General features: G+C 48.9%; 1 protein-coding gene across 1 annotated transcript in view; it reads left to right on the top strand.

The window, feature by feature from the left end:
- Nucleotides 1-25265, top strand: part of ATP10D (ATPase phospholipid transporting 10D (putative)) — a 45416-nt gene that overhangs the window by 18944 nt on the left and 1207 nt on the right. Inside the window, exons 6-21 of the mRNA XM_054163627.1 lie at nt 580-686; nt 2081-2212; nt 3169-3296; nt 4061-4313; nt 6220-6461; nt 7488-7676; nt 9775-10399; nt 11066-11172; nt 13893-14019; nt 17050-17234; nt 18894-19203; nt 20238-20314; nt 21310-21435; nt 22528-22728; nt 23758-23838; nt 24094-24198. Coding sequence (XP_054019602.1) covers nt 580-686; nt 2081-2212; nt 3169-3296; nt 4061-4313; nt 6220-6461; nt 7488-7676; nt 9775-10399; nt 11066-11172; nt 13893-14019; nt 17050-17234; nt 18894-19203; nt 20238-20314; nt 21310-21435; nt 22528-22728; nt 23758-23838; nt 24094-24198 — 2995 coding nt within the window. The remainder of the gene's footprint in view (nt 1-579; nt 687-2080; nt 2213-3168; nt 3297-4060; nt 4314-6219; nt 6462-7487; nt 7677-9774; nt 10400-11065; nt 11173-13892; nt 14020-17049; nt 17235-18893; nt 19204-20237; nt 20315-21309; nt 21436-22527; nt 22729-23757; nt 23839-24093; nt 24199-25265) is intronic.

Here is a 25265-nt window from a genome sequence, read left to right as displayed (position 1 = left end):
AGGAGGGCCACTGATATGATCCACCTCTGTTCTCAGGATAGGCTAAGGGAACTGGGGCTGTCCAGCCTGAGGAAAAGAGGGCTCCCTCTATTTGATCAGAGTGGCTACAACCTCCCTTAATATGATTGTAGGCAGCAATAAGGTCTCCCCTGAGCCTCTTCCCCTCCAAGCTAAGCAACCCCAGCTCCCTCAGCCTCTCCTCACAGGGCTGTGCTCCAAACCCCTCCCCAGCTTTGTTGCCCTTCTCTGGACACATTCCAGCAACTCAACATCTTTCCTAAATTGAGGAGCCCAGAACTGGACACAGGACTCAAGGTGTGGCCTAACCACTGCTGAGTACAGGGCAGAATGACTTCCCTGCTCCTGCTGGCCATGCTGTTCCTGATTCAGGCCAGGATGCCATTGGCCTTCTTGGCCACCTGGGCGCACTGCTGGTTCATGTTCAGCCTACTATCAACCAGTACCTCCAGGTCCCTCTCTTCCTGGCTGCTCCCCAGCCTCTCTGGTTTTGCAAAGCTTGTCTGGTAACTACTGGAGTCCTATAGCTGAAGTCATGTGCTTTGTTTGTTTGTTTTCCAGTGAGCATTCAAACAAGGACCGAGTGGGCCTCAGCAAGGAGAACTTGCTGCTCCGAGGATGCACTGTGAGAAACACAGAGGCTGTTGTAGGCATAGTGGTATATGCAGGTCAGTGAGCCACCCTGCCTGACACAGCTTGCCCTGCAAACAGGATAGACTTTGGGGCAATGGATACCAGCTGGAACACAGGAAGGTCCACCTCAACATGAGGAGAAACTTCTCTGCTGTAAGGGTGATGGAGGACTGGAATAGGCTGCTCAGAGAGGTTGTGGAGTCACCTTCTCTAGGGACTTTCAAAACCCACCTGGATGAGTTCTTGTGTGACCTGCCCTAGGTGGTCCTGCTTTAGGAGGGGGGCTGGACTTGATGCTCTCCAGAGGTCCCTTCCAATCCCTAGCATTCTCTGATTCTATGTGTCCAAAGAAACAGTTATCTTGCAAAAGGAAATTAGAAGAGTAAAAGTTTGAATCCCACAGAAGGCAGCTGCTTCTAGCTAGAAAAGTTAAGGATACACTGAGAGACTGGCACAGGTTGCCCAGGGAGATGGTGGAAGCCTCATGCCTGGAGTGTTTTAAGGCCGGGCTGGATGTGGCTGTGAGCATCCTGCTGTAGTGTGAGGTGTCCCTGCCCATGGCAAGGGGGTTGAAACTGGATGGTCTTTGAGGTGCCTTTCAACCCTGACAATTCTATGATTCTATGTCTGGATTAAGTTTATTTCTATTCTAACAGTGTAAAGAACTGACATGTCTGATGGTTGATGAGGCCACCTGTGTTCTGCTCGGGTGGCCAAGAAGGCCAGTGGCATCCTGGCCTGCATCAGAAATAGCGTGGCCAGCAGGAGCAGGGAGTTTGCTCTTATAGAGTCATAGAATGGTCTGTATGGGAAGGGACCTCCAAAGGTCATCCAGTCCAGCCCCCTCTGCAGTCAGCAGGGGCATCCTCAACTAATCAAGTTGCCCAGAACCCTGTCCAGCCTTCACCTTGAATATCTCCAGGGATGGGGCCTCAACCACCTCCCTGGGCAACCTGTTCCAGTGTTCCACCCCCTTCATGGTGCAGAACATATTCCTAACATCCAATCTAAATCTGCTCTTCACTAGTTTGAAGTCATTGCTCCACGTCCTATCAATCCAGGCCTTGTAAATAGTCCATCTCTATCCTTCTTTTAGGCCCCCTTCAGGTACTGGCAGGCTGCTATTAGGTCTCCCCATAGCCTCCTCTTCTCCAGGCTTAACAATCCCAGCTCCCTCAGCCTATATTTTCATCAGAGGTGCTCCAACTCCCCTGATCATTTTCATGGCTCTCCTCTGGATCTGCTCCATCAAGTCCATGTCTTTCCTGTATTGAGGGCTCCAGAGTTGGATGCAGTACTCCAGTACTCTGTAATCTCTGTTCAAATACCAGTTAACAGAAACATCCCATTTCCCAGAGCTGTAGAAATACAAAGCACTGGTGGTTCTGGTGCCTGCTCTGGGTGGATTCCAGCCTGTGTTGTGTTCCAGGTCATGAAACCAAAGCCATGCTGAACAACAGTGGCCCTCATTACAAGCGCAGCAAACTGGAGAGGAAGGTGAACTCTGATATTCTTTGGTGTGTTCTGCTGCTGATTTTGATGTGTTTGACTGGTGCAATAGGTAAGTGGGAACTGGCAGACTCCTGCTGCTTGCCTCTCTCAGCCTACAGTGCTTAGTGTTTTCATTTGGGCCTGATTGATTATAACAGCCCATCTCAGGAACTGCCTTTGTCCATGTCTGACTCCCCGGCAGCTGGGGATGCTGCCGGGTTTCGGTTCGTGTGGTCATCTGGAGTGTGGTCAGGAGGTGTGTTCCTAGTGCATGTTCTTTGGTCTGATTCATTTCTCTTTTCTGTTGCTAACTGCTCTGCAAAACTCCTGCTTTCTCTTGGGACTGTTCTAGGTGACACAAGGTGCATGCACAGCATTGTGGGGAGACTGGAGTCTTGAGATTTTAGGGCTTGATCACATAGTGAGCTTGAGTTGGTCTAATCGGGGTTAACTTCTGTGACAAATCAGAAAGATGTTCAAAAGATGTTTAAAAACCTGAGACTACATTTCATAATGATGGCACAGTGTTCACAGGTTAACTGAAACCTAGACAAGCAAGGATAATACAATTATTTGCCAGAGCTGTTTTTAGGAGGAAAAAGAAGGAATGTTTACCAAATGTAGTTGGTACTCCTTTATCCCTTTACTCCTTTATCCCTTTACTCCTTCATCCCTTTACTCCTTCATCCCTTTACTCCTTTATCCCTTTACTCCATTATTCCTTTACTCCATTATTCCATTATTCCTTTATCCCTCCACTCCTTTATCCCTCCACTCCTTTATTCCTTGACTCCTTCACTCCTTTCTCCCTTTATTCCTTTAGTTCAGAGATATGCTGTATAGATGTGCTGTTGCTAGAAATGCATAGAAGGTATTTCTTCATTGATACTTAATTTTAATGAGGTTCCCATTAGGGAACTCAAGAGGAAAAATGGTAGTTTAAAACCTTAGAGAGAACTACAGAGCCTATAACATCTACCACCATCACCCTGAACTGATTCACTTTATCTTGTTCTTGTTTTCCAGGCCATGGAATGTGGTTAAGTAGGTATTCAGAAATACCCTTTTTTAACATCCCTGAGCCAGGTGGAAAATTGATTCCTCCAGCACTAGCAGGGTTCAATATGTTCTGGACAATGATTATTTTATTACAGGTAACTTTGCTCTCCTTTAAACACGGGACATATTCTCCTAGCATAGAATCAATAAGGTTGGGAAAGACCTCAGGGATCATCAAGTCCAACCTACCTCCCAACACCTCATGACAACTAAACCATGGCTTCTAGTGCCACATTCAATCCTGTTTCGAACACCTCCAGGGATGGTGACTCCACCACCTCCCTGGGCAGCACATTCCAATGGCCAATTACTCTTTCTATGAAGAACTTTCTCCTCACCTTGAGCCTAAACTTTCCCTGGTGCAGCTTGAGACTGTGTCCTCTTGTTCTGGTGCTGGTTGCCTGGGAGAAGAGACCAACCCCCACCTGGCTACAACCTCCCTTCAGGTAGTTGTAGAGAGCAATAAGGTCTCCCCTGAGCCTCCTCTTCTCCAGGCTAAGCACCCCCAGCTCCCTCAGCCTCTCCTCATAGGGCTGTGCTCCAGACCCCTCCCCAGCCTCATTGCCCTTCTCTGGACACATTCAAGAGTCTCAATGTCCTTCTTAAATTGAGGGGCCCAGAACTGGACACAGCACTCAGGGTGTTACCTAAGCAGTGCTGAGTACAGGGCAGAATGACTTCCCTGCTCCTGCTGGCCACAATGTTCCTGATGCAGGCCAGGATGCCACTGGCCTTCTTGGCCACCTGGGCACACTGCTGGCTCCTTGAAGTCACTCTTCAGCTTCAGTGGAGCTACTTCATGTTTGTAAGTGGCCAAAGAGTTTGGTTTTGTCTAACCTCCCCTGTTTTATTTTGGTAGGTCTTGATCCCAGTTTCACTCTACGTTTCAATTGAGATTGTCAAATTGGGACAGATTTATTTGATCCAGAATGACATTGATTTTTACCACGAGAAAACAGACTCCACAATCCAGTGTCGAGCACTGAATATTGCTGAAGACCTTGGCCAGATTCAGTACATCTTCTCTGACAAGACTGGAACCCTCACTGAAAACAAGATGGTTTTCCGGAGGTGCAGCATTGCAGGCCAGGAGTATTGCCATGAGGAAAACGGTGAGACACTAAACCTCTCTTCACAGTGGGGCCATTTTTCAGGTAGCTGTAGAGAGCAATAAGATCTCCCCTGAACCTCCTCTTCTCTAGGCTAAGCAACCCCAGCTCCCTCAGCCTCTCCTCACAGGGCTGTGCTCCAAACCCCCCACCCAGCCTTGTTGCTCTTCTCTGGACACGTTCAAGTGTCTCAATGTCCTTCTTAAACTGAAGAGCCCAGGACTGGACACAGGACTCAAGGTGTGGCCTAACCAGTGCTGAGTACAGGGCAGAATGACTTCCCTGCTCCTGCTGGCCACACTGTTCCTGATGCAGGCCAGGATGCCATTGGCCTTCTTGGCCACCTGGGCACACTGCTGGCTCATGTTCAGCTGCTGTCAACCAGTACCCCCAGGTCCCCTCTCTGTCTGGCTGCTCTCCAGCCGCTCTGACCCCAGCCTGTAGCACTGCATGGGGTTGTTGTAGCCAAAGTGCAGCACCTGGCATTTGGACTTGTTAAATACCATCCTGTTGGACTCTGCCCATCTGTCCAGCCTGTCAAAGTCCCTCTGCAGAGACCTCCTACCATGTAACAGATCAATTCCTGTCCCTAGCTTGGTGTCATCTTCAAACTTACTTATGGTGGACTCAATTGCCTCGTCCAGATCATCAATAAAGGTACTGAACAGGACTGGGCCCAACACTGATCCCTGGGGGACACCATTAGTGACTGGCTGCCAGCTGGATGTGGCATCCTCAGTGCAGAGGTGTTAATACACATTTTTGTTATTGATACCTGCTTTTCAGTTAAATACTCCCCAAATGTGGGAGGCAGAGTCCAACAGAAGGGATAAGAAACACAGATTCAGTGGGTTCCTGCTAGCAGCTCTACTTGGCAAGCCACTGGCATGGCATCATAAACTAACTAGGATAAAAACGTATCAGGATGTGATCTGGTCCCATTTCTTTGGCCTAAGGCAGAGTTGTTGCTGTAATTCTCTATGAATATTAATTTTGTTTATTCAGAACCACCAGAGGTGTCCAGTTCACTGCTTTCTCAGGCATTCTGCTCTATTTCTTCTCTGACAAGGTTCTGCTAACATCTAGCCTGAGTCTGCCTTAGCACAATATAGGACCATTGTGTCTTCTGTTACCCACAGCGTGCACAGAAACCAGAATTGTTTCCTTTCTCCATTCAGTTGTCCCTTGGTGGTTTAGCCTGGAGAAGAGGAGGCTCAGGGGAGACCTTATTGCTCTCTACAACTACCTGAAGGGAGGTTGTAGCCAGGTGGGGGTTGGTCTCTTCTCCCAGGCAAGCAGCACCAGAACAAGAGGACACAGTTTCAAGCTGTGCCAGGGGAGGTTTAGGATGGAGGTTAGGAAGAAATTCTTCCCAGAAAGAGTAATTGACCATTGGAAGGTGCTGCCCAGGGAGGTGGTGGAGTCACCATCACTGGAAGTGCTTAAAAGGAGACTGAATGAGGCACTTGGTGCCATGGTTTAGTTGCTTAGATGGTGTTGGGTGATAGGTTGGACTTGATGATCTCAAAGGTCTTTTCCAACCTGGTTTAATTCTGTATTCTGAGGTCATGATTATTATTGGCTCCTTCTGTGCCCTTTTGGCTCCAATGTTCCCTTCTGGAGGCACATTCAGTTAACTTTACTTGTTTCCATGCAGCTCATGTTGTCTGGAACTCCTCCCAGCTTCTGGATTCACTCCAGCTGAGTGCTGATCTTGAAGTGCAGCATCCCAAGGAGGGAGCCAGTGTTGCTGGCTTGTTGGGGGTTTTATTTTTCACAAGTGGTGGATTATTCTTAGCTACATACCATATTCCTTACTTTTAAAGTTGTGTTTCCTGAAGCCCCAGCCAGTGCTTTAGCCAGGTTTCTTTCTGCTGATGGAACAGTAATTTTGTTTTCCTTTCCATAGCAAAGAGGTTGGAATCCTATCAAGAAGTGGATTCAGAGGATGAGGCTTCAGCTGATCATCAGTGTGGCTCTTCAAATGATCATCAGTGTGGCTCTTCAACCCATGTGTCCAAATGCCAGGGGCACAACTGTACACCTGTGAATGAACCTCTGAAGAGGAAGTCTTTGAATCAATTATTAAGGAGGGAAGATGGAACAGGTGATGATTCCCACCCAGGACATGTTGCTTTCAGCAGCCCCATTGTAAGTAAGAGCTGTGGGTTCTGATGCTGTGTTTTTGCAATAACTCATTGAAGGAATATCTTTTTTACCTCTATTTGAGCAGAGTGCTTCTCATTTAAGAACTCTGGGCTTTTTCTTCCCTCAAAACCAGAGCTTCCCATGAGTGCCTGGCTGCATCTTCCTTGCAGAAGACATGACAGATGTTTGTTGGGTCACAAAGATCTATGCTGTGGTCCTTGCTGCTGTGACTCCATGATTAATCCAGCTGGAGTAATCAGCTTCATCATAATAGCAGTTCTTTTTAGAGGTTCCCAGCATTTTCTGATGGATTTAGTAGGAAATACCCAGGTGGGCAATGATTTCTTGGAAGTTACAAGAGCTAAAAACTCTGCCTCTGAACCTGGAGGTCTCTAAATAGCATTCATCAGATTTAATCTCTGTTGAAGTGTCTATGAACTAAGGCTCTGCTGTTCACCTGCCTGACATGAAGTTTTCCCTGGGCTAGCATAAGGCAGGGAAGACACCAGGATGTTCCTCTAATTCCTGGAATAACCAACTCAAGATCTGAAAGGAAGGAAGCTGTCTGAGGGAGCTGGGGTTGTTCAGCCTAGAGAAGATTAAGTCTCTGGGAAAACCTTAGAGCTGCCTTCCAATACCTGAAGGGATCCTCCAGGAAGGCTGCAGAGGGCGTTTTCATCAGGATGTCTAGAGACAGGACAAGGCACAATGGTTTGAAGCTGAGGGAGAGTATGTTTAGACTCGATCTTAGGAAAAAGTTCTTCAGTATGAGGGTGGTGAGACCCTGAAATAGGCTGCCCAGGGAGGTTGTGGCTGTTTCCTCCCTGGGGGCATCCAAGGATGAGGCCTTGAGCAGCTGAGTCTCATTGAGAGGTGTCCCTGCCCATAGTGAGGAGGTTGAAGTAGATGATCTCTGAAGTCCCCACAACCTAAGCCATTCTATGATGAGTCACCTGTAACTGATTTAACCTTCAGAGAATGAGGTTAATCTTACACCCTAATGGATACTTTTGCTCATTTCATCAACAGGAGACAGATGTTGTACCAGACACACAACTGCTGGAGAAGTTCAGTCAGTTTTCATCTGATTCCTATCAGCAACCAGAAGAAGCCTCCAGCAAGTTCTCTTGGGAGACAATGTACATCACTGACTTCTTTCTTGCTCTGGCGATCTGTAACACTGTTGTAGTTTCAGTCCCCAATCAGCCACGTCAGAAGGTAAGAGAGTTTTATTTTTGGCTCTTTACAGAATACAGAATTAACCAGGTTGGAAAAGACCTTTGAGATCGTCCAGTCCAACCTATCACCCAACACCATCTAATCAACTAAACCATGGCACCAAGTGCCTCATCCAGTCTGTTCTTAAACACCTCCAGTGATGGTGACTCCACCACCTCCCTGGGCAGCACGTTCCAATGGCCAATCTCTCTTGCTGGAAAGGACTTCTTTCTAACATCCATCCTAAACCTCTCCTGGTGCAGTTTGAGACTGTGTCCTCTTGTTCTGGTGCTGCTTGCCTGGGAGAAGAGACCAACCCCCACCTGGCTACAACCTCCCTTCAGGGAGTTGTAGGGAGCAAGAAGGTCTCCCCTGAGCCGCCTCTTGTCCAGGCTAAGCAACCCCAGCTCCCTCAGCCTCTGCTCACAGAGCTGTGCTCCAAACCCCTCCCCAGCTTTGTTGCCCTTCTCTTTACATATTCCAGCATCTCACCATCTTTCCTAAACAGAGGGGCTCAGAGCTGGACACAGGACTCAAAGTCTGGTCTAACCAGTGCTGAGTACAGGGCAGAATGACTTCCCTGCTCCTGCTGGCCACACTGTTCCTGATACAGACCATGTCCACAAATAAGTGAGATCCTGTAGGGAAAGAAAAACCCCAACAAACCAATTAACTGACATTTGCCAAGCTTCCCCTTTCTCCTCTTCTGGTTTGTCCTGGCAGAAAGAAGGGAACTGCTGTAAACCCACCAAGTGCAGTGAGCTATTGTGTCTCAGATAATGCTGGTAATGTTTTTCCTGTGGAGAAAAACTTGGCTCCCATGGTTTTTTGCTTCAGTGTATGGTCTGTTCCTGGGTGAATTTGCAATTGTGTTTTGGTATTTTCTTTATTCCAGCTCTCTCTTTCCAGACCTGTGCCCTAGCTTCCTTTAAGCATACTGTGCCACTCAGGTTACCTTGACAAATAGGTTATTGTTGGCTGAAAGGTTGGAATAATCTTAGAAGACTCCTACAACACTGGAACTGAGGCTGCCCTTACCTGTTGCCTGACTATTGAGGTAGAATTTCACCAGAAGTATGAAAGCCCAGGTTTTATATCTGTAATAATCTGAAGGAAACTTTGCAGTATGACTTCAAGTGGTCTGACCTTGAATGTATAGTGAATTTGCCTGGCTGCCTGGTTTAATGGGCTGGAGTGGGAGCCCTGTGTCTTTCAGAGCACACAACCTAACATTTATTTCAAGACAGAACTGTCTGCTTCATAAATATGAATTATTTTCTTTCAAGGTAACATTTTCACAGCTCCAGGTTTCACCAGTTCTGACTGTGCTGCATGATAAGTTTTACAAAGGCCTGGAGTGGGAGGACAAGGTGACAGTGGTTTCAAACTAGAGAAGAGGTTTACATTGGATGCTAGGAACAAATTCTGCACCATGTGGGTAGTGGAACACTGCAACAAGTTGCCCAGGGAGGTGGTTGAGGCCCCATCCCTGGAGATATTCAAGGTGAGACTGGACAGGGCTCTGGGCAACCTGATCTAGTGGAGGATGTCCCTGCTGACTGCAGAGGGGGTTGGACTGGATGACCTGGGGTGTTTAGCCTGGAGAAGAGGAGGCTCAAGGGAGACCTTCTTGATCTTTACAACTACCTGAAGGGTGGCTGTAGGCAGGTGGGCGTTGGTCTCTTCTCCCAGGCAACCAGCACCAGAACAAGAGGACACAGTCTCAAGCTGTGCCAGGGGAAGTTTAGGCTGGAGGTGAGAAAGTTCTTCCCAGAAAGAGTAAGTAGCCATTGGAATGTGCTGCCCAGGGAGGTGGTGGAGTCACCATCCCTGGAGGTGTTCAAGAAGGGATTGGATGTGGCACTTGAAGCCGTGGTTTAGTTAGTCACGAGGTGTTGGGTGATAAGTTGGACTGGATGATCTCTGAGGTCTTTTCCAACCTGGCTGATTCTATGATTCTATGACCTTTGGAGGTCCCTTCCAACCCAGACCATTCTGTGATTCTAAGTTCAGCTCTTTGATTTCATTCTCTCCTTTTTTTATGTAATAAAATATGAAGCATTTAACAGAAATGCTCTCTCTAACTGTTCTGTTCCAGATGAGACTTGCCTCCCTGGGTAGGATGCCAATCAAATCACTTGAGGAAATCAGGCAGATGTTCCAGAGGTTGTCAGTCCGCAGACAGAGCTCCTCTCCGCTTCCAAGTATGAAAGAATCCTCCTCATCGTCATCGGAAAGCCCAACCAGTTTTGTGAGCAAACTGTCTCTTTTCAGAGCAAAACTGGCTTCACCTGCTTTGGATGGAACTGCTCAAAGAGCTGCTGATCCTCACCACACTGACAGCCCAGAACATCCCCAAGTGCCTCAGGCAGGAGGTGTGTGGACTCTCGCTGCTGGTGGGGAACACAGCTGCGTTGCCTCACCCCAGGCATCACCTCCCACGCCTAGGCTGTGTTATGAAGCTGAGAGCCCAGACGAAGCTGCCTTGGTTCATGCAGCTAGAGCTTACAAATGTGTTTTACAGTCCAGGACTCCAGAGCAAGTCACCGTGGACTTGGCAGGCCTGGGGTCTCTAACGTTTCAGCTTTTGCACATCCTGCCCTTCGATTCCCTGCGGAAGAGGATGTCGGTGGTGGTTCGGCATCCGCTCTCCAACAGCGTGGTGGTGTACACCAAAGGGGCAGACTCAGTCATGATGGACTTGTTGAGAACTGCACCTGAAGGTATCTGCAGAGCTTCTACTTCCTGCCTCACCTCTGTCATTCTTCAGTACAGTTGTCACCTTGGGTACTGCTTCCAGTTCTGGGCCCCTCAGTTTAGGAAAGATGTTGAGTTGCTGGAAGGTGTCCAGAAAAGGGCAGCAAAGCTGGGGAGAAGTCTGGAGCACAGCCCTGTGAGGAGGCACTTAGTGCCATGGTTTAGTTGATTAGATGATGTTGGGTGATAGGTTGGTCTTGATGATCTTGAAGGTCTTTTCAAGCCTGGTTTATTCTATGCCTATGCCTATTCTATTCCTATTCTATTCTACTCTATTCCTATTCTATTCCTATTCTATTCTATTCTATTCTAACATATGGCCTGGTTCATGAGAAGAGCCAAGTGTTTGCATAATATAGTTATGGAAACTTCATCTGTTTGCTGGTGAAGCACATCATGTCCTCCTGTGAGGACAGGCTGTTCAGTCTGGAGAAGAGAAGGCTCCCAGGAGACCTAACTGTGGCCTTCCAGTATCTGAAGGGGGCTACAAGAAAGCTGGGGAGGGACTTTTTAGGCTTTCAGGTTGGCATCTTGGTGCTTTTAAAATGGATTTAGACCTTCAAAGTTTTCCCACTGAATTTAGCCTAAGAAAATGCATGTTCACTTTGCTCTCTGTGCTTTTTATGTGACAGGAGGTGTTAATCATTCAGAAATAGAACAAAAGATTAAAGAGAGAACTCAGAAGCATTTGGATGCCTATGCCAGAAGAGGACTGCGCACCCTTTGTATTGCTAAGAAGGTATTCCTGTTAATACCCTCCTGCTGGAGCATGGCCAGAGAAGGGCCAAGAGGGTGACTGGAGGGCTGGAGCTCCTCTCCTATGAGGACAGGCTGAGAGAGTTAGGGCTGTTCAGTCTGCAGAAGAGAAGGCTCTGAGGAGACCTAATTGTGGCCTTCCAGTATCTGAAGGGGGCTACAAGAAAGCTGGGGAGGGACTTTTGAGGGTACCAGGGAGTGATAGGACTGGGGGGAATGGAACAAAACTAGAAATGGGTAGATTCAGATTGGATGCTAGGAAGAAGTTCTTCCCCATGAGGGTGGTGAGAGACTGGCACAGGTTGCCCAGGGAGGTGGTGCAAGCCTCATCCCTGGAGATTTTTGCAGCCAGGCTGGATGTGGCTGTGAGCAACCTGCTGTAGTGTGAGGTGTCCCTGCCCATGGCAGGGGGGTTGGAACTGGGCAATCCTTGAGGTCCCTTCCAACCCTAACAATTCTATGATTCTAATATATATTTTCTTAGAGTGTTTACATGCCAACCTGAGTGGTATCACTAATGGAGCAGACATTGCTGCTTCTAAGCAAATCCCTTCTTTACCACATTTTTTTATCCTTGTGTCTTTCAAGAGGAATTTCTAAGCTGACTCAAATCCATTCCTTTAGAATCCATTCCTTTAGAATTGATTGCCCAAGTTTCCCAGAGAGGTGTTGGAAGCCTCCTCCCTGGAGGTTTTTAAGGCTAGGCTGGATGTGGCTCTGAGCAACCTGAACTAGTGTGCCGGGTTCTGCACATTGGCCACAGCAACCCCATGCAGAGCTACAGGCTGGGGTCAGAGTGGCTGGAGAGCAGCCAGGTAGAGAGGGACGTGGGGGTGCTGGTCAATGGTAGGCTGAACATGAGCCTGCAGTGTGCCCAGGCAGCCAAGAGGGCCAATGGCATCCTGGCCTGCATCAAGAACAGTGTGGCCAGCAGGAGCAGGGAGGTCATTCTGCCCCTGTACACTGCACTGGTTAGGCCACACCTTGAGTCCTGTGTCCAGTTCTGGGCCCCTCAGTTTAGGAAGGAGGTTGACTTGCTGGAGCATGTCCAGAGAAGGGCAATGAAGTTGGTGAGGGGTTTGGAACACAGCCCTGTGAGGAGAGGCTGAGGGAGCTGGGGTTGCTTAGCCTGGAGAAGAGGAGACTCAGGGGAGACCTTCTTGCTCTCTACAACTCCCTGAAGGGAGGTTGCAGCCAGGTGGGAGTTAGTCTCTTCTCCCAGGCAAGCAGCACTAGAACAAGAGGACACAGTCTCAGGCTGCACCAGGGGGGGTTTAGGTTGGATGTTAGGAAGAAGTTCTATACAGAGAGAGTGATTGCCCATTGGAATGGGCTGCCTGAGGAGGTGGTGGAGTCACCATCATTGGAGGTGTTCAGGAGAAGGCTTGATGGGGTGCTTGGTGCCGTGGGTTAGTTGTTTGGGTGGTGTTGGATTGGTTGATGGGTTGGATGCGATGATCTTGAAGGTCTCTTCCAACCTGGTTTATTCTATGTATTCTATGTTCCTGCCCATGGCAGGGAGGTTGGAACTAGATGATGCTTGAGGTCCCTTCCAACCCTAACAATTCTGTGATTCAATTCCACTTTAGAATGCCAAGCACCTTAATAGTCTCACTGTGAAACAGGGCTTGGCAAACAGCCTGAGTTCTCTTCACAAGTCCTGAGCAGGTCTCTTTGAATGAGACTTACTTTGGTTGGAGTTCCAGACACATAAAACAAAGGAAGTTTGATTGGGTATCACAAAGAGTTTGCAGTGGTACAAGCTCTGGCTGCAAAACTTTGGTGATGTTCTGAGATTCCATTTTAAATTCAAAGCTGCTCAGAAGTGAAATTCCGTAGGGATTGAAACAGGCAAGAAACCTCTTCAGAAAGCCTTACACCGAGGCAAAGTGGAGGCTGTGTAGCTGTACAGTCATCAAGCTGTACACAGCTGTGCAGTGATTCTGTGTCAGTGCTGCAATTAAAGAGCAGTAGGGAGAGTGCACTGTGCTCACTGACCTGGAATGAAAATCTGGCAGGCAGCTCCAGGAACCTGCAGGGTGCTGGTGAGTAGCCTGGTTTGTGAAGCCTGGCAAAGTAGTCTAACACTAGAAGCATTGTAGAATGGAAGAGAATGGAATGGAATGGAATGGAATGGAATGGAATGGAATGGAATGGAATGGAATGGAATGGAATGGAATAGAATAGAATAGAATAGAATAGAATAGAATAGAATAGAATAGAATAGAATAGATCAGGTTGGAAGAGACCTTCAAGATCATGGTTGTCCATCCCATCATCCAACACCACCTAATCAACTAAACCAGGCAACCAAGCACCCTGTCAAGCCTCGCCCTGAACACCCCCAGCGACGGTGACCCCACCACCTCCTCAGGCAGCCCATTCCAGTGGGCAATCACTCTCTCTGTGTAAAACTTCCTCCTAACCTCCAGCCTAAACCTCCCCTGGCGCAGCCTGAGACTGTGTCCTCTTGTTCTGGTACTGGTTGCCTGGGAGAAGAGACCAACCTCTGCCTGACTACAACCTCCCTTCAGGTAGTTGTACCGAACCTGTGGATGTGTTGGGGAGTAAGTAAATGCACTGCCAGGGACTGTGCTTGCAGGTTCAGTATGTGGCAAGCAAAAGTAACTGGGCAGACACTTCTGAGGCACCTCTGAAAACCCAACAGAAATGGATTGCTGTTTGTTTTCTCTCCCTCTGTAGGTGATGAGTGATGCAGAATATGCAGAGTGGTTAAATCATCATTTCTTAGCGGAAACCAGTATTGACAACAGGGAGGCACTGCTGCTGGAATCTGCCATGAGGCTGGAGACTGGGCTAACATTGCTGGGTAAGTAGAAAATGCTGTTAACTCCCAGGAGACTCCTCCTGATGTTCATAATAGGAATTTACCTGCAGAGAGCTGTGCTAACTTCAAAATCACAGAATCACAGAAACATTCAGGTTGGAAAAGACCCTCAGGACCTCCAAGTCCAACCCAGAGCCCTACTCTACAAGGTTCACCCCTAAACCCCAAGCACCACATCCAAACCTCACACCCAGGCTTGGTGACTCCACCACCTCCCTGGGCAGCACATTCTGATACCTGACCACTCTTGCTGGGAAAAAATGTTTGCTGCTGTCCAGTCTAAACCTACCCTGCTGTAGCTTGAGGCCATTCTCTCTTGTTCTATCACTAATTAGCTGTGAGAAGAGACCAGCAGCCTCTCCACAGCACCTTTTCAGGTAGTTGTAGAGATCAGTGAGGTCTCCCCTCAGCCTCTTTCTCCTTCAAACTAAAAATTGGTGGAACAGAGCTTTCTACACAACCAGAAGTTATTGTCACTCCTGAGTTCATAGATCTTGCATGTGTGTGGTCCTAGTTATGAAGCACTCTGAAGACAGCTATTGCTCTTCTGGGTTTTGTAAACCAGGAAGTTTTACTGGTTGGGGTTTTTTTAAGTGTATTTATTGGTTTTGGTTTTTTTTTAATGTGCTCACAAGAAGTTTTAAGTGTCATCATAATAAGAAGATGAACTGATAATGACAAATCACAAGGCTGGCTGGGCATCAAGAGAAGCGTGGCCAGCAGGGCAACAAAGGAGCACAAATCCAGTCTGGGTGCAGAGTGGGTTGAGGATAGCTCTGAAGAAAGAGGCTTGGGGGTGTTGATTGATGAGAAGCTCAGCATGAGCTGGCAGTGCCCTCATGCAGCCCAGCAGGCAGCTGGCAGCTGGGCAAGAGAGGGGTTTCAGCATCTTGAGTCTGCTCTGCTGAGACCACATATACTGCATGCAGTTCTGGTGTCCCCAGTGTAAGGACACAGAGCTGCTGGAGTGAGTCCAGAGGAGCCCACAAAGATGATCCAAGGGCTGGAGCACCTCTGATGTGAGGATAGGCTGAGGGAGCTGGGGGTGTTCAACCTGGAGAAGAGAAGTTCTCCAGGGGGACCTCAGAGCTGCCTTCCAATACCTGAAGGGATTCTATAGGAAGGCTGCAGAGGGACTTTTCATCAGGGTGTCTAGAGAAAGGACAAGGGACAATGGTTTCAAGCTGAGGGAGAGTGGTTTAGACTGGATCATAGGGAGAAGTTCTTCAGTACCAAGGTGGTGAGACTCTGGAATAGGCTGCCCAGGGAGGTTGTGGCTACCTCCTCCCTGGGGATGTTCAAAGCCAGGTTGGGTGAGGCCTCGAGCAATTGAGTCTAGTTGAGAGGTGTCCCTGCCCCTGGCAGGGAGGTTGAAGTAGATGATCTCTGAGGTCCCTTCCAACCTAAGCCATTCTGTGATTCTGTGAAAACACAAGAGTTTAGTGCTGTGAATTGAAAGGACCTGGGACAGGAGGTACTACAGAGATGAGTAGTGGAGACACTCTGATGATGAATGCGAGATCTTTGCAGCAGTGGCAAAAAATAGGATGTAAGAGAAGGAGATTTTGGTGTGGAAAAGTGAGGGCTTGGGACAAGAGGTACAGAGAACTCACCCTGGAGCAGCCCTGAGAATAAGGAAGGGAAGATGGCCTTGAAACAGGAAGTATTGAGGTAATACATAAAAGAAGGTTTGGGGTAGCCTGAGTTAGGAAGGAGTGGGAATGTTGTGAGAAGCCTAGAAGCCTGTGTCACACAGCTGCTAAGGGCTGGAACAACCATGAGAAAGAGACAAGTTGGCTTAAAAGGGTCTTGTGAAGAGCTGGAGGCCCCTGAGGGTTGTTTGCCAACAGCCTCACATATGATGGGTGCTGGGACAGAGAGCTGTGGAAGGGAGGAATTGCCACGCTGGTCACAGAATCACAGAATCAACCAGGTTGGAAAAGACCTCAGAGATCATCAAGTCCAACCTATTACCTAATACCTAACACCACCTGACAACTAAACCATGGCTCCAAGTGCCACATCCAGTCCCCTCTGGAACACCTCCAGGGGCAGTGACTCCACCACCTCCCTGGGCAGCACATTCCAATGGCAAATTACTCTTTCTGGGAAGAACTTTCTCCTCACCTCTGGCCTAAACCTCCCCTGGCACAGCTTGAGACTGTGTCCTCTTGTTCTAGTGCTGCTTGCCTGGGAGAAGAGACCAATCCCCACCTGGCGACAACCTCCCTTCAGGTAGTTGTAGACAGCAAGAAGGTCTCCCCTGAGCCTCCTCTTCTCCAAGCTAAGCAACCCCAGCTCCCTCAGCCTCTCCTCACAGGGCTGTGCTCCAGACCCCTCCCCAGCCTTGTTGCCCTTCTCTGGACACATTCAAGTGTCTCAAATGTCCTTCTTAAACTGAGGAGCCCAGAACTGGACACAGGACTCAGGGTGTGACCTAACCAGTGCTGAGTACAGGGCACAATGACTTCCCTGCTCCTGCTGGCCACACTAGTCCTGATGCAGGCCAGGATGCCATTTGCCTTCTTGGCCACCTGGGCACACTGCTGGCTCATGTTCAGCCTACTGTCAACCAGTACCCCCAGGTCCCTTTCTGTCTGGCTGCTCTCCACCCACTCTGACCCCAGCCTGTAGCACTGCCTGGGGTTGTTGTGGCCAAAGTACAGAACTTGGCACTTGGACTCTTCCTCAACAAGAGATTTTGACAGACATCTGACAAGCTTAGGTCAACCAATGTTGTGAATTAAACACATTTTGGCTTAGGTGTTTCAGAAATACCTTGGGTGTGTTCTGTGTGCAAGCTCACTGGCCAGGCAGCATTTCAGCCACTTGCTCCTGTTTTACTTAACTTGTGAATAGCTTTCAGTCCACAGCTGTCACTTGGCCAACCCTCTCCCTCCTGTTGTTTTGGGATGTGGATAGGCAGGGAGGACCACCTTGTCCTGTCCCTCTCACAGCATTTTGCTTGTGCAAACCCAGCAGCACTAAATCCTTCTGCTTGTGCACACGAAGGTGCCACTGGCATCGAGGATCGGCTGCAGGAGGGAGTGCCAGACACCATCCAGGCCTTGAGGAGAGCTGGGGTGAAAATATGGATGCTGACAGGTGACAAGAGAGAGACAGCTGTCAACATTGCCTTTGCTTGTAAGCTGCTGGAACCAGATGACAGAATCTTCACTCTCAAGTCAGAGAGTAGGGTGAGTGGAAAATGACACTTGGCTTCATTTTGGATTATTATGATTATTATCATTATCATCATTACTATCATTATTATTATTATGGCTCTGAGACACTGGAACAAGTTGCCTAAGGAGGTGATGGAAGCCTCATCCCTGGAGATTTTTAAGACCAGGCTGGATGTGGCTCAGGGCACTGGGGGTTGGAAATAGATGATCCTTGGTGGTCCCTTCCAGCCCTAACAATTCTATGACTATTCTATGATTATTATTTCTGCTTTTTGCTTTGCTAAAAATTCAGCCAGGGCTGCACCACAGGGCAGGACAGAAGGAAAACAACCCCAGTGTTCTCTGCTTTCCCAACCCACCAAAGACCACAGGACTTCTGGGAAGATTAAAATACTGGGGGGAAAAAAAAACACAAAACAACAAACAAACTAACTGATGCTTTGCTTCCTGGAGGGCAGAATATTAAGTCCTTTATATGTATCTGCAACATCTGGTTCTTAATATACAACCCCCTCAATGATGATCAATTCTTCTAGTTCAATAGAGGCCTTAATTTCTCTTTGTGGTAGGTTAGAGAGGCTTCAGAGGGCTCTTAGAATTTTCATATGGCTGTGGGTTGCAGCATGTAAGCAGTGTGAAGAATTATTCTCAGGCAAATTCTATTGAAATTCAGTTTTGTGCTGCTTTGGTGTAATGCATCCCCTCGGCCCTGCGTGCCTGGCATGAATGCCCAGAGAGTTGTTTTCCTCGATTCAAGAGAACCAATCTGCCAACAGGCTTTATCAGGGCTAAAAGAAGCCACCTTCTCCCCACCACCCAGCAACTGCATTGGGTGCAGTTTTGAGGACAGGCTGAGGGAGCTGGGGGTGTTCAGCCTGGAGAAGAGAAGTTCTCCAGGGGGACCTTAGAGCTGCTTTCCAATACCTGAAGGGATCCTCCAGGAAGGCTGCAGAGGGACTTTTCATCAGGGTGTCTGGAGACAGGACAAGGGGGAATGGTTTGAACCTGAGGGAGAGCAGGGTTAGACCAGATCTTAGGAAGATGTTCTTCAGTATGAGGGTGGTGAGACCTTGGAATAGGTCGCCCAGGGAGGTTGTGGCTGCCTCCTCCCTGGGGATGTTCAAGGCCAGGTTGGGTGAGGCCTTGAGCAATTGAGATAAACATGCTGCAGTTTTGGGTGGCACTTGATGTCTACTTTTGGGTGCTTGGAACCAGCTGGGGACTCCACCACCTCCCTGGGCAGCCCATTCCAATGGCCAGTTACTCCTTCTGGGAAGAACTTTCTCCTCACCTCCAGCCTAAACTTTCCCTGGTGCAGCTTGAGACTATGTCCTCTTGTTCTGGTGCTGCTTGCCTGGGAGAAGAGACCAATCCCCATCTGGCTACAACCTCCCTTCAGGGAGTTGTAGAGAGCAAGAAGGTGTCCCCTGAGCCTCCTCTTGTCCAGGCTAAGCAACCCCAGCTCCCTCAGCCTCTCCTCACAGGACTGTGCTCCAGACCCCTCCCCAGCCTCGTTGCCCTTCTCTGGACACGTTCAAGTGTCTCAATGTCCTTCTTAAATTGAAGAGCCCAGAACTGGACACAGAACTCAAGGTGTGACCTAACCAGTGATGAGTACAGGGGTGGGAAAAACAGTACTTACTAAGCTGCCTTTCTCTTCTCTCTAATTAGGATGCCTGTGCCTTGGTGATGAGCAAAATCCTTGAAGACATCCAGAAGAATAATACTGCCCAAAAAAGTCCCAGCCAGCATCTCGGGAATGTCTGTGCAAGTCCCTCCACCCAAGCTCCAGGGTTCAGTGCAGGGCTGGTTATTGATGGAAGGACTTTAGAGCATGTTCTTCATGACAGCCTACAGAATATTTTCTTGGAACTCACAGAAAAATGTCGGGCTGTGGTCTGCTGCCAAGCCACCCCTCTGCAGAAGAGTCTCCTGGTCAGACTGGTGAGGAGTAAACTACAGGCAATGACATTAGCTGTAGGTGAGTCTTGTGCTTATCTTCTTTCCTCTGAGAAGAAGTGGAAGCCAGTGTCTTCTCTCCTATGTTTTTGTTAATCATAGAATCACAGAATGGTCTGGGTTGGAAGGGACCTCCCAAAGGTCATCCAGTCCAAGCCCCTCTGTAGTCAGCAGGGACATCCTCAACTAGATCAGGCTGCCCAGAGCCTTCTTGAGCCTCACCTTGAATATTCATCTCCAGGGATGGGGCCTCAACCACCTCCCTGGGCAACTTGTTCCAGTGTTCCACTACCCTCATGGTGCAGAACTTGTTCCTAACATCCAATCTCAATCTGATCTTGTCTAGTTCGGAGCCCTCATGCTATCACTGCAGGCCTTTGCAATCAGTCTTTCTCCAGCCTTCTTGTAGCCCCCTTCAGGTACTGGCAGGCTGCTATTAGGTCTCCTTGTAGCCTTCTCTTCTCCAGGCTGAACACCCCCAGCTCCCTCAGCCTGTCCTTATAGCAGAGGTGCACAAAATTTGGTTTACAAGGAAGGTGGTCCTTGGAGTCTTAGATATCTCTGAGCTAAAGTGCTGTTGACCTTCCTAGCTGGCACATTTGAGGCCATAGACTTACTCATGGTAACCTAAAGCAACAAGAAGAGAAGCAGTTGTGCACCATGTTATGGGCAGGGGATTTTCCCTGTCATTTTCCATCATAACCCCCCAAAATAGGGAGGGAGAGTGAGTTAAAACACCCATATCTTCTGTTTCAGCATACCAGCTTCCTCTGCCAAAAGGAACAGCTACTGTCCATGTGGAGACAATAGCTCACTTCAGTCAGGCTTTCCTCTTACTCACCCTGCCACAAAATGCTTTTCTCTCAGCTCTGGGGTGTTCTGCTGTATTTCTCTGGCCACAGAATTGCTTTTCTTTCAGCTCTGTGGTGTTCTGCTGTGTTTGTCTTTTCCTGACACCCTCCTTTCAATGTGCTGATTGCTAGCAAAGCTTCTTCCAGGCTGCATTCCACATAAGAGAGGTTAGCTTTGCATTTTAACTCTTCCATTTTTCTGTAGGGGATGGTGCCAATGATGTCAGTATGATCCAGGTGGCTGACATTGGTGTGGGAATATCAGGCCAAGAAGGCATGCAGGTAGTGTATACAAAGACAGCTGCAAATGTCATCAGATTCCCTTTGAAATCTGTCCAGAATTTACCCTTGAGGCCCAGTGGCTCCACAGTCCATTACCATACACAGGCAAGAGCTTGAGCTTACACTCCAGGCCCTAGCACTCTTCCAGGAGCTGAATGCTGCAGGGGTTCAGACTCCAAACAGCAGAGCTTTACTGCCATCGGTCATGTCCTGCCAAGAGACAAACAGCCCAAGCACCAGTGATTTCTGTGCAGCTGTGTGGTGGTAGTAAAGACAGCCATCCAGGTTCCAGCCTGTGCTGTGTGTTGGTGGAAAGTTGTTGTATGGAGGGGCTCAGATCTGAGTGAGGCTGAGACAAGAAGCACACAGAACAAGGGTTTCCAACAGGAGGTAGGTTGCTTACTTGTCGGTATCTGAATCATAGAGTTGTTAGGGTTGGAAGGGACCTCAAGGATGATCCAGTTCCAACCCCCCTGCCATGGGCAGGGGCACCTCACACTACAGCAGGTTGCTCACAGCCACATCCAGCCTGGCTGCAAAAACCTCCAGGGATGAGGCTTTCACCACCTCCCTGGGCAACCTGTGCCAGTGTCTCACCACCCTCACAGGGAACAACTTCTTCCTAACATCCAATCTGAATCTTCTCACTTCTATTTCCATTCCCCCCAGTCCTATCACTCCCTGACACCCTCAAAAGTCCCTCCCCAGCTTTCTTGGAGCCCCCTTCAGATACTGGAAGGCCACAATTAGGTCTCCTGGGAGCCTTCTTTTCTCCAGACTGAGCAGCCCCAACTCCCTCAGTCTGTCCTCATAGCAGAGCAGCTCCAGCCTTCTGCTCATCCTCGTGGCCCTTCTCTAGACACCTTCCAGCACCTCCAGATCCTTCCTGTAATAGAGGCTCCAGAACTGGACACAGAGCTCCAGGTGGGGTCTCACCAGAAGCTTACCTTTACCAGCTTGGCTATGACATGTCCCTTGCTCTGTGTGCTTTGCAGGCTGTGATGGCAAGTGACTTTGCCATCTCTCAGTTTAGACACCTCAGGAAGCTGCTGCTTGTTCATGGTCACTGGTGTTCCACCAGGCTCACCAACATGGTGCTGTACTACTTCTACAAGAATGTGGTAAGTGGCTGTCCCATCCCAGGGAGAACACAGTTGGCACATTAGAGAGCTCTGGAGGCTTTAGCAGGGCTTTGTAGTCTGTGTTAGTTTCTGCTGTGAATAGGTTCAGAAAGACACAAAGAGCAGGGTTAATGGGTCGGGGTCTCCTCTATGGCTGCAGAGACTGAAGTCTCTTATTCCTTGGGCTGGATTTCCCACTCCAGGCTATTGTCTGATGAGGCAGAGGCATTACTAATGCTGTGGCAGTATGGCTTTAAAGAGGGCCTGGCCAACTGTGAAATGTAAAGCTGTCTGCTAGGCAGATCTGATTTCAAAGTGTGTGGGATTGGCATGTACTCCACAGCACTTCTGCTTCATTTTACAGACACTGCTGTGGCCAGACCTAAGAGCTGCCTGTTTTCCTCCTGACTCTCAAAGCACTTGTCCACAGCTAATATCTGTGTGCCCAGGTGGCCAAGAAGGCCAATGGCATCCTGGCCTGCATCAGGAATGGTGTTGCCAGCAGGAGCAGGGAAGTCATTCTGCCCTGTGCTCAGCACTGGTTAGGCCACCCCTTGAGTCCTGTGTCCAGTTCCAGGCTCCTCAATTTAAGAAGGACATTGAGACATTGAGCATGTCCAAAGATGGGCAACGAGGCTGGGGAGGGGTCTGGAGCACAGCCCTGTGAGGAGAGGCTGAGGAAGCTGGGGTTGCTTAGCCTGGAGAAGAGGAGGCTCAGGGGAGACCTTCTTGCTGTCTACAACTCCCTGAAGGAAGGTTGCAGCCACATGGGGGTTGGTCTCTTCACCTAGGCACCAAGCACCAGAACAAGAGGACACAGTCTTAAGCTGTGCCAGGAGAAGTTTAGGCTGGAGGTGAGGAGAAAGTTCTTCCCAGAAAGAGTAATTGGCCATTGGAATGTGCTGCCCAGGGAGGTGGTGGAGTTACCATCCCTGGAGGTGTTCAAGAGGGGATTGGATGTGGCACTTGGAGCCATGGTTTAGTTAGTCATGAGGTGTTGAGTGATAGATTGGACTTGATGATCTTTGGGGTCTTTTCCAACCTTACTGATTCTATGACTCTGATCTCATCATGTCACCTTTCACTTTGCAGGCTTATGTGAACCTCCTCTTCTGGTACCAGTTCTTCTGTGGGTTTTCAGGCACATCAATGACTGACTACTGGATCTTGATTCTTTTCAATCTCCTTTTTACATCAGTGCCACCCATCCTTTATGGTGTCTTGGACAAAGATGTGCCTGCAGAGATACTCCTGCAGCTCCCACAGCTGTACATGATCAGCCAGAAATCTGGGGTAGGTTAAAGAGTGCTTGGCCTGAAGCAAACTGAAATGGTCACAGTACCACAGTACGTTAGAGGTTGGAAGTGACCTCCAGAGATCATCCAGTCTAACCTCCCTGTCGAAGCAGTGTCACCCAGGGTAGTCTGCACAGGAATGCATCCAGGTGGGGTTGGAAAGTCTCCAGAGAAGGAGACTTCACAACCTCTCTGGGCAGCCTGCTCCAGGGCTCTGGCACCCTCACTGTAAAGAAGTTTCTTCTCACGTTGAGCTGAAATCTTCTATGTCCAAGCTTGAACCTGTTGTTCCTTGTCTTGTTGCTGTGCACCACTGAAAAGAGCTTGGCCCCCTCCCCTTGACACCCAGCCCTCAGCTATTGATAGACATTGGTCAGACAAACATGAAGTTTAAAATCACTTTCTCCATTAGAAAAGAAGGCTGAGAGCCCTGGGGCTGTTTAGTCTGGAGAAGAGAAGGCTGAGAGAGGATCTGATCAATATCTATCAATATCTGAGGGGTGAGTGTCAAGATGGAGGTGCCAGGCTCCTTTTGGTGGTTCCCAGTGATAGGACAAGGAACAGTGGGTACAAGCTGGAACACAGAAGGTTCCACCTCAACATGAGGAGACACTTCTGTGTGGTGGTGGTGACAGAGCACTGGAGCAGGCTGCCCAGAGAGAGGTGCTTAGTCTGAAGAGGAGAAGACTGAGAGGGGATCTAATAAGTGTCTGTTCTGTCCTATCCTATCCTATCCTATCCTATCCTATCCTATCCTATCCTATCCTATCCTATCCTATCCTATCCTATCCTATTCTCACAGAGGAGTCTGGTCCACACAGAGGAGGTGGACACAGAAGAAAAGGAGCCATGGCATTCAGCAATGTTAGCTTCCGGGCTACTTCACTGTCCTCTGGCCCTCTCCCTTCATTAGGTCAGGCTCTGGTAGGGCTGTCTTGGCAGAAGCAAGCTAAGATCAGAGTTAATATCTTCAGTTTGTTTCAGTGCCATTATCTTATGTTTGTTTTTTGTTTTTTTTCTCTTCCAGGCTTACTTGCCTTCAGCTTTCTGGATAACCTTGCTGGATGCTTTCTACCAAAGCCTGGTTTGCTTTTTTGTGCCTTGCTTTGTAAGTGCTGGCTGTGAGCTACATTGCTGCCTTCTGACATGCTGTAACCCCAGATCAAATTAGAGAAGGAAATGCATTGTGTGGTTTTGGTTTTACTTTCTCACCCATACATGTGTGCTTGCAGGGTTGTGGGTGGGACTGAGCTCAACTGTGTGCATGCAAACAGGAATGGTATGGAAGGTCTCCTCATGACAGTTTGTGTGTTGGGGCTGTGTGTAAAGAAGGTGTTAAGCTGACCACTGTCCTCCTTTGCAGACTTACTATGGCTCAGACATAGACATTTTGTCCTTTGGAAACCCTATAAACACAGCAGCACTCTTCACAATACTGTTTCATCTTCTCATTGAGTGCAAGTCTCTGGTGAGTACTTTATTTCCACCCCCACCACCCCTCTGCTCTGCCCTGCTGAGACCACTGCTGGAATACTGTGTCCAGTTTTGGGGTCCCCAGTTCAAGAGGGACAGAGAGCTGCTGGAGAGAGTCCAACAGAGAGCCACAAGAATGATCAGGGAACTTGACCATCTCCCCTATGGAGACAGACTGAGAGCCCTGGGGCTGTTTAGTCTGGAGAAGATTGAGAGGAGATCTGATCAATGTGTATCAATATCTGAGGGGTGGGTGTCAAGGGAAGGGGGCCAAGCTCTTTTCAGTGGTGCACAGTAATAAGACAAGAAACAACAGGTACAAGCTTGAACATAGAGGATTTCAGCTCAACATGAGAAGAAACTTCTTTACAGTGAGGGTGCCAGAGCCCTGGAGCAGGCTGCCCAGAGAGGTTGTGGAGTCTCCGTCTCTGGAGACTTTCCAACCCCACCTGGATGCATTCCTGTGCAGACTGCCCTAGGTGATACTGCTTTGACAGGGAGGTTAGACTGGATGATCTCTGGAGGTTCCTTCCAACTTCTAATGTACTGTGGTACTGTGATCTCCATGGCTTTGAAACCTCTCCAGGCATGGGGACTCCACCACTGCTCTGGGCAGGGTGGGCCAGGCCTGGGCAACCCTCAAGGGGCAGAAATTGTTCTTCATGACCAACCTAAATGTCCTACAGGGAAGCTGGGGAGGGACTTTTTAGGGTGTTAGGTAGTGATAGGACTGGGGGGAATGGAACAAAACCAGAAGTGGGTAGACTGAGATTGGATGTTAGGAAGAAGTTCTTCCCCATGAGGGTGGTGAGAGACTGGCACAGGTTGCCCAGGGAGGTGGTGCAAGCCTCATGCCTGGAGGTTTTTGCAGCCAGGCTGGATGTGGCTGTTAGCAACCTGCTGTAGTGTGAGGTGCCCCTGCCCATGGCAGGGGGGTTGGAACTGGCTGATCCTCGAGGTCCTTTCCAATCCTGACAATTCTATGTTTCTATGTCTACACACATGCAGGTGTTCCAGGTCTTTCCCTTTACAGCTGCAGTCTGAGTTCTTTCCTTTTCTGCC

This window comes from Dryobates pubescens, chromosome 1, assembly GCF_014839835.1.
Source record: "Dryobates pubescens isolate bDryPub1 chromosome 1, bDryPub1.pri, whole genome shotgun sequence".
In the NCBI taxonomy this organism is placed as follows: Eukaryota; Metazoa; Chordata; class Aves; order Piciformes; family Picidae; genus Dryobates; species Dryobates pubescens.
Note: the sequence above shows the minus strand (reverse complement) of the source record. Positions and strands in the feature narration are given on the sequence as shown.